Below are 15,222 nucleotides of genomic sequence, written 5' to 3'. Positions count from 1 at the left end.
ATAAGTCAAGGAGTGCCAGCAGCCTCTAGAAGCTGGAAAAAGCAAGGAAACGGATTCTTCCCTGGACCCTCCAGAAGGACCAATCCTGCGAATACCTTTTATCCCAGGGAGATCCACTTCAGGCTTCTAGCCCTGAGAACTGTAAGGTAATAAACTTGTGCGGTTTTAAGCCACAAAGTTTATGGCCATTTGTTACAGCAGCAGTAGGAAGCTAACACAGCCTGCAAAGTGGTTAGACCTTTCCTGGATACTCTCTGTGATCCGGGCACTCTGCAAGAACCAAGAGATACAGCACCAAACAAGATCCCTGCCCTTGGAGAATTTACAGTCATAGGATAGACAACTATTAACTAATTATCAATCAATTAATTATAGGATTGACTTACAGTTATCATGAACTTCTAATACGAGAGTAAGCTCTGAGGGCTTAACAAAAGGACCTTACCTTACCTTGTGGAGGGGGGCCAGCAAAAGTTTCCCTGAAGATGTGATGTTTAAGCGGATCTCTAAGCTTTGAGCAGGAACTAGCTAGGCCAAGAAAAAGCAAAATCTGATCAAGGCAGTGCAAAGGCCCTGAGGCAGGAAGCAGCTTGAGATTAAAAGGTAGCCAGTGATGAGCAGAGCACCCAGAGAGACAAGAAGCAGGCTAGACGGGGTTGGACTGGGTTCCCTCCAAGCCCCTGATATCGGGGTCTCTCCCATCAGTTCAGCTGCCTCTCCAGGAAGGTACGTACTCAGAGCTCTTGCATGAAGACTTTCAGGATCTGAGCTAATCGTCATCGTCGGCTAGGGGACAAAAGAGAGAGAGAGCCTGGCAAACCCTGCAGAGGCCTAGGATCCCAGGACCCCAGAAATAGAGGGTGTCCGGGCAGGTTGAGACCTCTCAGAAGGGAGAATCAGCCGTCTGGCCAAGTCAATCAGGGAGGGGCAGGAAGAGGTAAGTGCCGATTCCCCAGATAAGCCCTTTCAGGAATGACAAAAATGTCAGATGCCAGAGGCAACTGGCGGGGGTGCAGACAGCTGGAGCCAAGTCAGAGGGAAACTGCCACCTTCTCCCCAAAGGCCCTGGCGCCTCCAGGGCCAGCAGGGCCGCAGGGTCAGCGGGCAACCTGCAGCAGGGCCAGAGTCCAGAAGGTACTCTCTGGGGAAGAGGGAAGCCTGAGCCTTTCACAATGGCTCCAAGCAGAGAAGCCCCTCTGCCGGGCCTCCTGCGTGCTAGGAACTGGGGGACTTCTCAGCAAATGTCACACAGTCCCTGACCTTCCAGAATGTAGAAGGGGGAGGGGACCAGACCCTTTCAAAGACCTAAAATGTTTCAGCTGCAAACTGCAGCCAGGCATGGGTGCAAACAACACCACACACACACACACACACACACACACACACGCACGCACGCACACGCACACGCATGCGCGCGCAGCAAACATCCATCCTCCTGCAAGTGTTGGTGCCCCCAGGCTTGTTCAGAGGGTGGACTCGGGCTGGAGGGAGCTGCAAAGGTGGGGGCCCTCGGCCAGGGAGCAGGTTGCGCTGAGTAATAATGAGCCTGCATATTTAATAAACACATTTCCTCATTTGATCTCAGCCCAATCCTATTAGTTTCAGGTTACTTGTGAGGCGTTGAGTCAATGAAGGGAAGCACTGGCCTGACTGTGGGTCCCCCGGTCCCTTCTCCCCCATCCTGGGGCCACACAGGGTCCCCTCCGCTGTCACACTCCCGGGACACAAAGCTCCTCAGAACTCGTCAGTCTCTGACTCGCCACGGGCATCTCAGGACCCCAGACCCTCCAACCTGCTCCCCAGTCATACTTTGAGGGCGACCCTCTGTGTTCATCCACCGCCCCACCCCACCCAGTGGTGGAAGCTCTGCTGGGAGAGAGGACCAGCCCCCGTCCCTCACTCTTGGCCTTGAAAACCTGAGCGGGCTCTCAGGGATTCCGAAACCCTGACAGGACCCTCCCTTCTGTGTTTCTCCGGCTCCTCCACAGCCCCAGGGTGGGCAACTGCAGGGCGAGGTTGCAAATGAGCCCAGCCAGAGGTCCTCTGCAAAAGGCAGAGGGCACCATAACTGCTGAGGCATTTAACCTTGACCCACTAGGCCAGCGTTTCCCAGAACACCGCGTCTGGAACACCAACCAACACGCTCCCCAGAAACGGATCCAGTGGTCCCAGATGTCTGCGAAACTCCTCTTTTCCCCAAGCTTTGCAAGGTCCATCATCACACTGCCCACTCTGGGAAAGCCTTTATCATTTCATGGGGCTGCATAGAGTGTCTACTAGATACTGTTCTAAGCCCTTTACGAACATTAACCCATCGAAGCCCCAGAACGACCTGAGGAAGTAAACCCACGCCCATTTTACATATGAGACTGAGGCACAGAGAGGTCAGATGGTTCGCTCAGGGCCACCCAGCGCGGGGATTCAGACCCAGACCGCCTGGCTCCAGAGCCTGGTCTTCACACCCTCCCTCTTTCTTAAGGAAACCCTTGAGCTTGGTTCACGAGCATTTCCCAGGCTGCTTCTCATAACTTCCATTAACACCTGACGGAACAAGCTTGGCAACATCGTTACAGGCAGCAGGGGAGCCGGCAAAGGTCAGCAGTCAGCTGGCCAGCTCTGACCTTCCCGCCCATCACTCCGGACGCGGCTGGGGGTAGGGCAGACAGAGGCCCAGAAAGTGGGAGCCCCCGCCTCTTGCCCAAGTGTTACAGAATTAACCTGGACTGGGTCCAGCTTCTTTCAAGGTGGTCTTGTCCAGGCCACCAAAGAAACATGTAGACCCTGGTTTCAGGGAGGCAGGGAAAGGAAGCCCAGGCGAGGAAGCTGGGGACCCCTGACTCTTCAGAGAGGAAAACAGCGCGCCGTGTGTCTCCTTCCATAGGATCTGCTTCAGGGTTCCTGAAAATCCTCTAACAGTTAGTTATTGTTACTCTATTCCCCTGCTCCAGGCAGAGCTGGTCTGGGTCCAGCTTGCACACTCTCGAAGCAGCAGTGAAGTGTCGGACCAGTTCAAGCCAAGAGAAGCCTGCAGCCGTGTTCTTATTGCCATAGGAATTGTTTCTCTGGGAATGGATTTTAAAATAACAGAGAGGCTGAGGGGGGAGAGGTGAGCCAGAGGAAGGGCGAGGAGATTCAGAAAACCCCGGGGCCTTAAGAAAAGGCCTCACCAGATATTTACATCGAGGCCATTCCATGTGATTTTCCACCCAATCCTACTTCAAAGGAAGAAGCAGGACCCCCTAAAGTGGGTGGCCTCTGTGGCTCCCCTAAATGTGGCTTCCAGAGCTGGCCTGGTGGGGGGTGGAGCACAGAGAAGGACCTCACTCCAGGACCTCTCAGAAGGACAGAACTGCCCGGGGACAGAGGCCACCCCCTCGGCTTCCCAGAGGACAGAGGTCAAGGCACTTGTTCACTCACCTGCTCAAAAAGCAACCACGGAACACCTGATACGCGCAAGCCTGCACTAGACGTTAAAAATACAAGTACTTTACAAAAACACAAGGTGCGCGAACACCACGCTTTGTTGCCTTTTCAAAGCTGAGAAAACACTGGGGAGTCTTTGCAAGCTTCCAGGAAGCAAAACAGCCAGCTTCTGGCATCCCACAGGCACTGGGAAAGTCCAGGAGCCCCAGGCTGCAACCTGTCCTGGCCTGTCCGTGGTCCAGCAAGTGGCCAGATGCTGCCAACTGCACAGACTCTGAGCGCTCGTCACTCGGCGGCTCCCTCCCCACTGCCCCAGCCCTGCTTCAGGGTTCCTGACACTGCCTGTTAGCTGTCTCCCTCCTCCGGCCCCATCTCCTCCATACCAGTAACGCTGACACAGGACCCACTGTGACCAAGCCTCGACCCAAAGCCCAAGCTCCTTAGGGCTGGCAGAAAAGGGGCTTCACCCTCAGGGTCCGAAGGCCCCACCTGTCCCACACTCGCAGCCCTTGGTCCAGCCACTCTGAACCCAACTGCACAAACCATAAATGTCAGACACCGTCACGCCTCCCAGCCCTTACACAGCTGTCCTGTCCACCTGAAATGCCCCCCCCAGTCACTGCAGAGAACACCCCCCCCTCACCTTACAAGACCCACTTCAAACGTGATTCCTCTAGAAAGGCCTTGGCATGTAGCCTTGGTCCACCAGGCCAGCGTTTCCCAAGGTATGGAGTCTGGAACGTCATCCCAACAAAAGGATTCCACAGCCTCATATGTTTGCAAACCCCCCCCTTCTTGGCAATCTTTGCAAGGTTAGCACACCATACACCACAAGCACGAACAGAATGTTTAGTACATATTTCTCTAAGCAATTTATTAATTTTAACTCATCTAAGCCTAGAATAACCTTATGAAGTAGATCATCCCCATTTTACAGAGGAGAAAACCAAGGCACAAAGACACGCCAAACTCCCACACACCTAACTCCCCTAAACAGGTACTTGTTCATACATCCCTTGCCTACCTGGCCCACTTTGCACACATTTGTGTCACAGCAAATTCCACACTTGCTCCTGGGTCTTCCCCAACCAGCCTCCGAGCTCATCAAGGGCAGAGGCTGAGTCTGAATCAGCAGTCATCTCACTACCCCCAGCACCAAGCAGGCAGTAGGTGCTTGTAGTAACTTCCTGAATGTAAGGCTCCAGGGAACCTGGATCCGTGGCAGGGAAAAGGCCCACAGGTCGGGGGTGGGGTGGAAAGGGGATCATTCACCCCCCTGGAGTTTACAGAGAACCCCTCCCATTCAGGGCTCAGGGCAGAACACCCCTTCCCCCATGGTTCAGCCCCCAGCTTCAGCCTACAACCCACCGACAGTGGGATCGGAAAAGGTTGGGTGGTTAAATGCCCAGCCTGGATAAGCTCACATGTCTAAGAGGCAAGGGTGGATGGCGGGCAGCCCAGGCTCAGGGCACAGGCCCGGCTCATGCACTCATGTCCCAGGTGGGCCCGTCAGGGCCACGCTAGGGACGAAACAGGTAGGAGAAATGATTCCATCTGCGGGGAAGGAGAGCAGGAAGTGAGTTCTCGGTACAAAAACCACAAGCAATCACAGTTACAGGAGGCGCAGGGAGCCGCCCACAGAGACGGGAGCAGAGCAGTCCAGGAAGACTTCCTGAAGGAGGGGGTGTGTGACTGCCCCCAGAAGAGGATGGATCCGAGGTATGGGGTGGGGAGCGGACAGGCCAAGCACCTCAGCTCAGCAGAAAGGACAAGAAAGAGGTTTTGGAGTCAGAGTCTAGAGAATCAGGCGGGGGAACTGGGGTGATGGGGCCAGAAAACCCCTGAATTCCCCCAGGGCACGGGGTCTCCCACTGCAGGTCTTAAGCCAGAGAGGCTGTGGAATCAATTTTCTGAGTCTTGGCAGGCACTTTTTTATGAACTAGATAGAGCACCATAAAAAAGTAAGTATCACATATGGTAATAGTAAGCATGATTCTGTGAAACTTATTTCAGGGGTATGTGTGTGTGCACTTGGGGGTGTGTGGGGGTGTGTGTGTATGTGTGTGTAAGTGCGCACGCATGGACTCAGGCATCATATAAAAGGTATTTCCTACTATGGGTCATGATGAAAGAACCTCAAAAAATTCTGTTCTCCACGCAGTGCTTCCTAAACCTGGTGGCATCCAAAAAAATAAAACCCGCTTGGGGAGGCCATTAAATACAGCTCTCCAGGACCTAGACTTCCTGAGTCACGTGTGGGTCTGGATACCCAATTCTTTAATCACCCAGTTCATCGTGATGAGCCAGTCAGCGCCCTGCTGTATCTACGACCAGCTAAATAATCTGTGGGACTCATGGCAAACTGAAGTTAAGGGACCCCTCATTCAAAAAGCTGGGTCATTAACAATAGTAAAATACAAAGTGTTTTCCTCTCTTCTGGGGTCTCTGTCTCTCCGTCTCTCTCGACCTGTCATTTGTTTAGTGTTTCATGTGTGCTCCCTCGTGCACAGGGATCTCTGGGGGGCAAGTGCAGACCCCTCCCTGCAACCCCACGGTGTGTAAGTGCGCGTGCCACCCTTCCCACCAGCCAGCGGGCTGAAGCACAGCGCCCCGGTCTGGAGCAGGGAAGTGAAGCCAGGCGTAACGCCTTCCCAGGGGCCCACTATCGTACGACGGATGGGCAACGCTTCAGGGTACTGCAGTCTCTCCCCAGGACACACTAGGATCGGTGTGGCCAGAGGCTCTCCCCTGCTGAGTCACCCTTTGAGCACACGGTAGCACTGCCAGCCCAGGGCGGGGACTGCAGCCGCCATGTCCCACTCCAGGGTGGCACGGGGTGCAGACACCCAATCCCAGCCCTCTCTGAGCCCACACCCAGGCTCCAGCCAGAGGCAGAGGGTGGCAGCGGGCACTGGGCAGGGGTGGAGAGCGGGAGGCCAGGTGGACCTGGGGTGCCAGAGGGGTGGGGAGTGAGTAGCAGAGAACCCACCCCAGGGAGACGGTAGGAGGTGGTGAGAGGTGGGTCATGGTCAAAGCTGAGGGTCAATTTCCTGGTGCCCCATGGTCCCATCGGACTTCACTTACAAAGCACACAGTTAAGAATGAGAGTATCGAGAATTTGGAGATGGTGAGCGCAAAGCATTAAACTCCAAGCATGGACCCTGCTGAGCATTGCACCCTGGCCTCTGCACTGGTCAAATGGCCCTGCCTGGGAAGCCGGGGGTAGGGATGGAGAGGCTGGACCAAGAAGAATGGGGAGGAAACAGCGCGGTCCAGCACTGTCATCATAGCAGGGATCAGACCCTTTCCAAACCTGACTCCCAGAGAATTTCTCAACGGAAAACCGTAAGCAGTAGCAAGTTCTGAAATCCATCCCATCATTTCTTAGAATAGTCTGAAAATGGGTAAATACCCCAACGTCAGGCCAGAATATAGCTGTGCTTCTAAAACAGCACGAGCAAGTCCCTGGGAGCCACCCTGAAGCCTCCTTCCCCAAAACCCCCCGTCATCTCTGAAAGGGGTCTTTACATCCACGCAGAGTATGGGACCCGTGCCACTGGGACTGCAAAGTGACCCCCCGTGGGACCCACACCCGCTCTGGATTCAGGGCCTTGGTGGGTCCGTGGTGGATGCGATCCGGTTCACTCCACACAACCGACAGAGCCCGACTCTCTTCTGGGCCCTAGGCTGGGTCGCAAACAGGTGGGTGATGTCCCACCTGGCGCTCACAGTCTAACGGGGGACATGGCAGGGAGGACACGGGAAGGGAACATCTGGACACAGCGTAGCTCTGTCACCACGACGCAGCCTTTTTTGACCGTGGACATCTGGGGAAAGGCTGTCCAACTTTTGAGGATTCAGGGCACACGTGTCCTTGCTCCATCCCCAAGACTCACTCCACATCCCCCCAGAACTGCCTTAAACCTGGGCAAAAGGAGCCCCATCCTGGGCACTGAGGTTTCAAGGACCCCAATCTGGCCCCTCTCCAGCCACACCACACCCCACAGGGCGAGGAGACCATGGGGCCGAGGGGACATGACCCTCCAGAGACCACAGCCCCCCTTATGGAGCAAAGGTGGGTACCCAGGGGCCTGGAGCTCCCTCCCCAAACAGCTGGGCACACTCAAGCAGGAGGTATGGCCAAGTGGCAGTTGTCAGGGTAAGGAGAGGGGGTTCTGGGCTGGACTAGAGTGTCCACGGGGTGTGGGTGAGGCCTGACCAGGGCGAGGTATCTGGCAGGACACGGAGGGAAGGGGAAGGTGGCTCTTCCTGCACCGCCAAGTTCCCACACAAAATTCATGGAGGCAAGACTTCTAAACTCGAGCCTCAACCCCACCCCCAGGAACGAGAAGGGTGTGTTTGTCAAGGTCAATGACAGAATCTATTTTATGTAACAGTCCGTAAGCTTGAATGATATCTTTTAAATATTTAGACATACACTGTGTGGGCTTCCCTCTGTACCCTTGCCCCAGACCCCTCAAATGAGGAGTGGGTCGGGCTGGCAGGTGGTATAGGCCAGGGAAGGCCGCTCTCACCCCCACAAGGCTATTTGGACCCAGCATTATTGCAGTGTCATCTTCAAATGTATCCCAAGAAAAACCTGCTGATGGGAAACAAAATGGCGGGAAATTTGACACTATCTGGCAGAATTACGCGTGCATTTACCTTTTCACTCAGAAAATCCGCTTTCAAAAAATGCATCCTAAAGATTCATTTGCAAAAATATGAAATGAATAACTCACAAGGCTATTTATTATGGCATTACACGTGACACAAAAGGTTAGAAAGACACGATGTCTATCAGTAGGGGACTTGCTGAAAAAACCACAGTCATTGGCACCACCGAGAACTACAGAGCTACAAAAATGAATACAGGAGGGCATTCCCTGGAGGTCCAGTTGTTAGGACTCAGCGCTTTCCCTTCAGGGGCCCGGGTTAGATCCCTGGTCGCGGAACTAAGATCTCACAAGCCGCAGGGCGTGGCCAAAAAAAAAAAAGAATGCAGGAGATGAACATTCTGGTGACGGCTGGACAACCCTCTGAATGTATTTAATACCACCAAACCGTACACTTAAAGATGGTTAAGATGGTAAGCTTTATGTGTATTTTCACCACAAATTTTCAAATCGTGAAAAATAAAATAAATGCAGAAGCTATCCATGCCCTGATCTAGAGCAATCTCCACAGTACAATGTGAAACAAAAAAGCCAAGTGCACAACAGTGTTACTAGAACCACCTCTGCATAAGAAAAAAAGGAAGGAATAAACAACAAGGTTCTACTGTATAGCGCAGGGAACTATATTCAATATCCTGTGATAAACCACCACGAAAGGAATATAAAAAAGAATTATGTATATGTATACATACATATGAATCACTTTGCTGTACAGCAGAAATGAACACATTGTAAATCAACTAAACTTCAATAAATTTTTTTTAAAAAGAAAGGAGACACACACACTTACATTTGCAAAATGAAACAATGGAAAGATAAATCAAAAATGAATTCAAAACATGATTCCCTACAAATAGTAGATAAGCGGGAAATTATTTATGCAAGCATTCCAGTAATTAAATGAAAAAGAAATGTCAGAATTAGAATAGGACCGCTTTGTAACCCTTAATGAAATAATGACCTAGGCAGTGATCATCAACACCTGTTAACATCACAAGAGGAGAGATGACAAGATGTTGTGTGATTCCTGATATGATTCTTTTTTTTTTTTTTGCGGTACGCGGGCCTCTCACTGCTGTGGCCTCTCCTGTTGCGGAGCACAGGCTCCGGACGCGCAGGCTCAGCGGCCATGGCTCACGGGCCCAGCCGCTCCACGCGGCATGTGGGATCTTCCCGGACGGGGGCACAAACCCGTGTCCCCTGCATCAGCAGGCAGACTCTCAACCACTGTGCCACCAGGGAAGTCCCCTGATATGATTCTTAATGGAAGAACGCTACACAACCATAGAGGTAATTTTGCCCAAACAAATAATAATAATAAGGAGGAGGAGAAGGAACCAAAATCCAATCGAGCCTCCCCATCCAATTTCCAATTTTCTGGACACACTAAGGACAGGGCAACACGTTAACAGGCACCATGAGGATATAATCAAACAAATCCTGAACAAGGAAAACGCTATCAAAGCCTAGTTTCTTCAAAATAAATTGCAAAGTAAAGAGAGCAAAGAAGGAGGGAACCTACAGGCAGTGGTATTCTGGTGAAGGTTTGACACCCAGCTCTCCAGGAAAAAAATGTCATGCTCTCCCATATTAGTCAGCTCAGGCTTTCATAACAAAACACCAGAGACTGGGTGACTTAGGCACCAGACATTTATTTCTCAGATCTGGAGGCTGGGAAATCCAAGATCAAGGCTGATTTAGTTCCTGGTGAGGACCATCTCTTTGGCTTGCACACAGCAGAGTTCTCTCTGTCTTCACATGGGAAGGAGAGAGAGAAAGAGAGAAAAGGCGCCCTGGTCTCTCTTCCTCTTCTTATAAGGGCACAAATCCCATCATGGGGACCCCACCTTCATGATTTCATCTAAACCTTCATCTTCATAATTACCTCCCAAAGACCCCACCTCTAAATACCATCACATCGAGAGTCAGGGTTTCAACATATGAATTGCGGGATGGAGGGAATATAAGCGTTCAATCCATAACATCTCCTGATATGATATAACACGATCCACTGGACCAACTATAAAGCGTTCTTGTTCTCCCCCACCACCGTCAAAAAAAAAAAAGATCCTAAATCTAATCAAACATTTACACCTAATCTCTAACATAGAAGAGATACAGGGCACAGAGGTTCCAATTATTTACACCATTGGGAAGCAGTCAGGCAAATCTAGAACCTGGGATTCTACAGGACAACTGGCCTTCTTCACCAAGTCAATGGCAGGGGGAAAAGCCTTCTTTTATTAGTTTCTTAAAAGTATTTATTTGTTTGGCTGCACCAGGTCTTAGTTGCGGCACACAGGATCTTTAGTTGCAGCATGTGGTATCTAGTTCCCTGACCAGGGATCGAACCCAGGCCCCCTACACTGGGAGTGCAGAGTCTGAACCGCTGGACCACCAGGGAGGTCCCTGGAAATGCTTTCTTTTAAAGGAGAGGACTCTCCCGCAATGAAAAAGACTAAAGAGACACAACAACCAATAAGTGGACAGGAAGTTGAAGGTCAAAAAGCAGTGAAGATGGCTGGGCCGTGGGGAGCCTTCCCCCTGCCACCACTTGCCAGAGCGGAGAATTCTAAAGCGTCTAAGAATTCCTCATTTGAACTTGGCTTTCCAGGTCACTGTGAAGGTATTACTCATCAAGGTTAGAGGATAGGACCTACTTATTTAACCATCCGTTAGCTTGACTCATAACCTGTAGATATTCAGCCATGTAGTATGTGGTCTCTCTTTGTTCTCATGCCTCGGGTCCTGTACAGAAGGAATAGGTTTATGGAATGCGTGCCACTCTTCAGGGCAGAAGCACAAAGCAACTCTGTCCCTCATCCCCTGTCCCACGAACCCGCCCTCTGGGTGTATTCATTCCTTCCTCTGCTTAAAATCCAGGCAGGTCCCACCACTCTTCTGGTTTCTCTTAGGAGAACATTCCCACTCCAAGAATATTAACTTTTATCCAAATTAAAACCTCGCCATCAACAGCTGGGAGATGTGCACCCCAGATGGGGTGCGGGGCCCCCTTTCTGGTTCTCACTCCTCGTGCCCGGAAGACTCGCTGCTATGTTGGACCCTTTAGGGTTGGATACAGATATGAGGAGCAGACAACAGACAAGACTTCTAATCACCATCTGTGAGAGGGAGGGAGGGAATGATTGGGGGAGGGAGGCGGGGAGAAGAGTGAGATATACATCCATTAAAGAGTTTCACCAATGTGTTATCCTTATACTGGGAAGTTCTTCTGGGAAGAAGGGCTGGGCAGCTGAGAGGCTCCATCCTTGTGCAACCCTGCTGGTCAATTAACGTTACATTTCCCTTTAGCTTTCATTTGGCATCCGAACAGCACTGTGGATGACAAAAGTCATGAGTGGCCCAAACACAGGGCTGCAAGATTCTACTGGAAACAGGCCTCTAAGGAATTGGGGTCCTCTTCTTTTTGCCAAAATAGCTTCATCAGAGGGGCCCACCCTGGGCTTGTGATGGAGGTGAGCAGAGCAGAGCATCCCTGGGCAAAGCAAGATGCCCCCAGCACGTGTTAGACACAGACACCCAGCCCCGGAAGGTAGGTACAGGTACACACACATACACACACACACACACACACACACACAGAAAGGAGAACACAAACTGCCAACAGGAGCAATAACCATGAAATAAAACTATTTGTCGAGAAACAGCCCTATAGCCCTGCCCATCAGCTGAAACCAAGCCACTGTAAACACATGTATGGAGCCAAGCAGAGGCCAAAGCTGTGAAGAGCCCTGTGCCAAATGCCGTCCCCAAGGCTTCTGCTTCTGGAGCGAATAACACACAGGAACATGTGACACCAGGCCAGCTCCAGCCCATAACTTGCCCGGACCTGAATCAGGTGCCTACAGTGCCCACGCAGGGCTTTGCATGGAAGGGCTCAGTTACAGTCCGGAACACCCATCTCAAGCAACTGGAACCCGCCCCAAGTCCTTAACACCCCCCAATATCCTATTCAGAAATCCATTTTCCACAAATTCATCCAGATCCTCCCTGAACCTAATTATACCTTCTCCCTGCTCCCAGCCTGGTAGAAGGAGTTCTGGAAGATTACATTTGTTTGGGCCTCTTTTTATTTGTGCTAAAACTATCCTTTCCAAGTGTCTCTGGAGTCCCCAAGTTCCAGCCCACCGAACGCCAGAACCCCCGTCCCCATTCACTGGCTCCCTTCATGGACTTCCCCTCTGGCCCCTCTCTGCATGCAGAGTCCAGGCTGCAGGAGGCTCTGCCCCCACCCCACCCCCACTCCCAGCCCCCAACACACACACACTTTTGAATTACAAAAGTAATACATGAATATACCCTCCTTGTAAAACATGCAAACAAGACACAAGCAAACAGAGGGAAAAAATGGGAGTCCTCTTTCACTCTCCCCTAGTCCAGCCCCAGGTCTCTCCCTATAGGTAACTGCTAAAAATGGTTTCCTACCAACTTTTTTCCTGGATATAGATAGATAGAGAGATAGAGAGATAGATATCTAGATATAGATCGAATTTTTTTTCATAAGTGAGATCATGCTATACATATCATTCTGCGATTTGAGAAGCTGAGTTTTTAAGATATGCTCCTATGCAAGCGTGCAGAGTCCACACTACTGTGGGTGTTTGGAGAGTAATACTAATAGGAGCCTGGGAGAAGTACTTCCAAACAAAATGAAGGAAATAAAATTGCATGCAAAATTTTCCTGAAGCACTTTAAATGCTCTTCTGAGAACCGCCTTATCCAGCCATTAAGTGTACCGCTCTTCTCAACACAAAATATCCCTGTCTCCTTGATACAAGACGTTGCCAGAATTCATCTTGGTAGCCCTCCCTAGCTTGGTAAACACCATGGAGGACAGAAGAACTGGGACCTTATGGAGCAAGGTTTATGGACCTTGCTCCATAAACGATAAGCAGAGTGGGGCCATAGAAAGGACAGGATTTGGAGAAAGAAGACAAGAGGTGAGCCCTGAGTTGCCACCGAATTTGAGGACCTCTCTCTGAGCCTGTTTCCTCCGTTAAAGGAAAGATAATACTCTAATAGCTAACCCTGGGGTGGTGTTAGGATCAAAAGAGATGGATGCTACCAATGCATGTTGTGTGTTCTAGAAGGCTATTACAGCCGTGTGAGTCGTAATTACTATTAAATGGGAAAAGCTAAATTCGAATGAGTTACGCAGACAGGGATTTGGCAACTTTTACTTGAGTACTTAACGCGTTTTCTGGGGGAATTCAACCACGGATTGAGAAGTTGCTGCCCTAACCGTCCTGGGGTGGCCAGGGCGCCACCTGCCGGCGGAGGAGGAGGCCGCGGGTGGGTCCGGGCACCGCGGGCTCCGTGACCCTGGCTCCCTCTCCGACCCCACCACGGACTCATGCGATCGGAGCCGGCTCCACGTTCTTAGGTGGCTGGGGAGCCGCAGCCGAGGCTCCTCCGCGGGCCCAGCCCCAAAGACCGGACGGAATCGCCCCTCCGGTGTCCCTGGCGGCCGGCGTGAGAGTAGGGGGCCCGGATGCAAGGCCTTGGCATCGCGGGAACCTGCTCCCCAACACAAAGCCCCGGCCGCGCAGGTGAGCTCGGCGGAGCCACGTGAGCCGGTAAACGTCCAGGAACCGAGCCACCGAGCCCCAGCCAGCCACGGTCACCCCTTCGCGCGCCCCCGCCGCAGGTCTGAGCCACCTCCACCCGGATTCGGGAGCCGAAGGGGCGAAGGTTGGGAGAGCAAGGGAAGGAAGTGGGGGTGGGCGCGGCCAGAGACCACCGCAGTCCCAGCCCCGCACCTTCAGTCTCTCCGCCCCGAGCCCCCAGCCCCCACTGTCTGTGCCACGATCACCCCGCGTCCCCAGCACCCCCAGTCCTCGACCGCCCCACGCCCCCAGCCCCCAATCCCACCTTCCCAAGCCCCAAACCCCGCCCCCGCGCCCCCAGCCCCAGACGGCCCCGAGACCCGGCAGCCCGCGCCCCCAACCCCCAATCCCAAGATCCCAAGCCCCAAACCCCACCTCCCCGCGCCCCCAGCCCCGGGCTGCCGCGCGCCCCCAGGTCCCGCCGCCCCCAGCTACTCACCGGCGGCTCCCGTAGCCGCTGCCGGGAGAGCCGGAGCCCTGCTCAGGATAGCCGTGCTGCTGCAGGGCTGCGGCCGGGAAGGGGTAGAGGAAGCCGGTGGCCAGCGCCGACCCGCAGAGGCAGCAGCACGCCCAGGGCAGAAGCAGAGCCAGCTTCATCTTGCGCGGCCGCCCGCGGGGACCCGGAGTCCCGGGCGGGAGGACAGTCGGGAGCGCACCGACGGCCGGACCGAACCCGCGGCCCCCGCCGAGAGCCGAGCGAGCGCGCCGGTGAGCGAGCGGAGCCCAGGTCCGAGCTGGAAATGTCTGGGGGGCGCCCACGCCTCTCAGGGCCGCCTTTTCAAATTCGGCGAGGTGGGCTCTGCGCCGTCAAAGGGGGCGTGGGGCTTTCTCATTAACCCTCGGCGGTCCGGGGCCGAGGAGGCGGCAGTGGCGGCAGAGCTGGGGTTCCTCCTCCGCTGGGGGTCCGGGGAGCCGCGCGCCCCGAAAGCCAGATCTTGTGCCTGGGTCCCCAAACACACGCTCTTTAGAACCTTCCCAACCAAACCCTCTTCGGGTCGCAAGTGCTTACGGAGCACCCACTCTGTGTCTGGCAAGTTCACCTGGGCAATGTTGTTTAATCCCTACAGCACTGCTCTCTATATAAGGTGGTGCCGTTCCATTTTTCAGAGGTACAAACTGAGGCTCAAAAAAGTTAAGCAGAAAAAATACACACTCCTTGTCCAAGGCTCTTTTGACCAAACCATTGCACACCCAGACTTCCCCAGAATTCTATCCCCCTTTCACCTCCAGCCTCTACCTTGCCAGCTGTCTCTCTAAGCTGAGAAGCAGCTGGGAAGGAAGGAAGCAGTTGATGTGGGGTGAGAAGTTGTCCCTGGACTCACAGATTCATGAGGCATCGTATCTGGGAAGGAGCTGGGGGAAGATGTAACACAATCCCACCTTTTACAGATGGGAAGGCTGGGTCTCAGATCGCACACTGAGCCCAAGGCCAGCCTGGCCCCAAGTTGGTCTTTTCTGGACCACAGGATCCCCATAGGGCTTGTACCCAGCACAAA

The 15,222-nt window shown here is 53.0% G+C and overlaps 1 protein-coding gene across 2 annotated transcripts in view; it reads right to left on the bottom strand.

Moving 5' to 3' along the window:
- Window positions 1-14,459, bottom strand: part of COL26A1 (collagen type XXVI alpha 1 chain) — a 175,257-nt gene extending 160,798 nt beyond the window's left edge. Inside the window, exon 1 of one of the 2 annotated variants that reach the window (XM_027126057.1) lies at window positions 14,166-14,459. In XM_027126057.1, the coding sequence (XP_026981858.1) occupies window positions 14,166-14,323 (158 nt within the window). In that variant the 5' untranslated portion in view covers window positions 14,324-14,459. The remainder of the gene's footprint in view (window positions 1-14,165) is intronic. The other variant, XM_027126058.1, reaches the window with a different exon arrangement.
- Between the last annotated feature and the right edge of the window lie 763 nt (window positions 14,460-15,222).

Source organism: Aethalodelphis obliquidens, unplaced genomic scaffold, assembly GCF_003676395.1.
Source record: "Aethalodelphis obliquidens isolate GAN/ISIS:26980383/991018 unplaced genomic scaffold, ASM367639v1 scaffold30, whole genome shotgun sequence".
NCBI lineage: Eukaryota > Metazoa > Chordata > Mammalia > Artiodactyla > Delphinidae > Aethalodelphis > Aethalodelphis obliquidens.
This window is presented reverse-complemented; position numbering and strand designations above follow the sequence as displayed.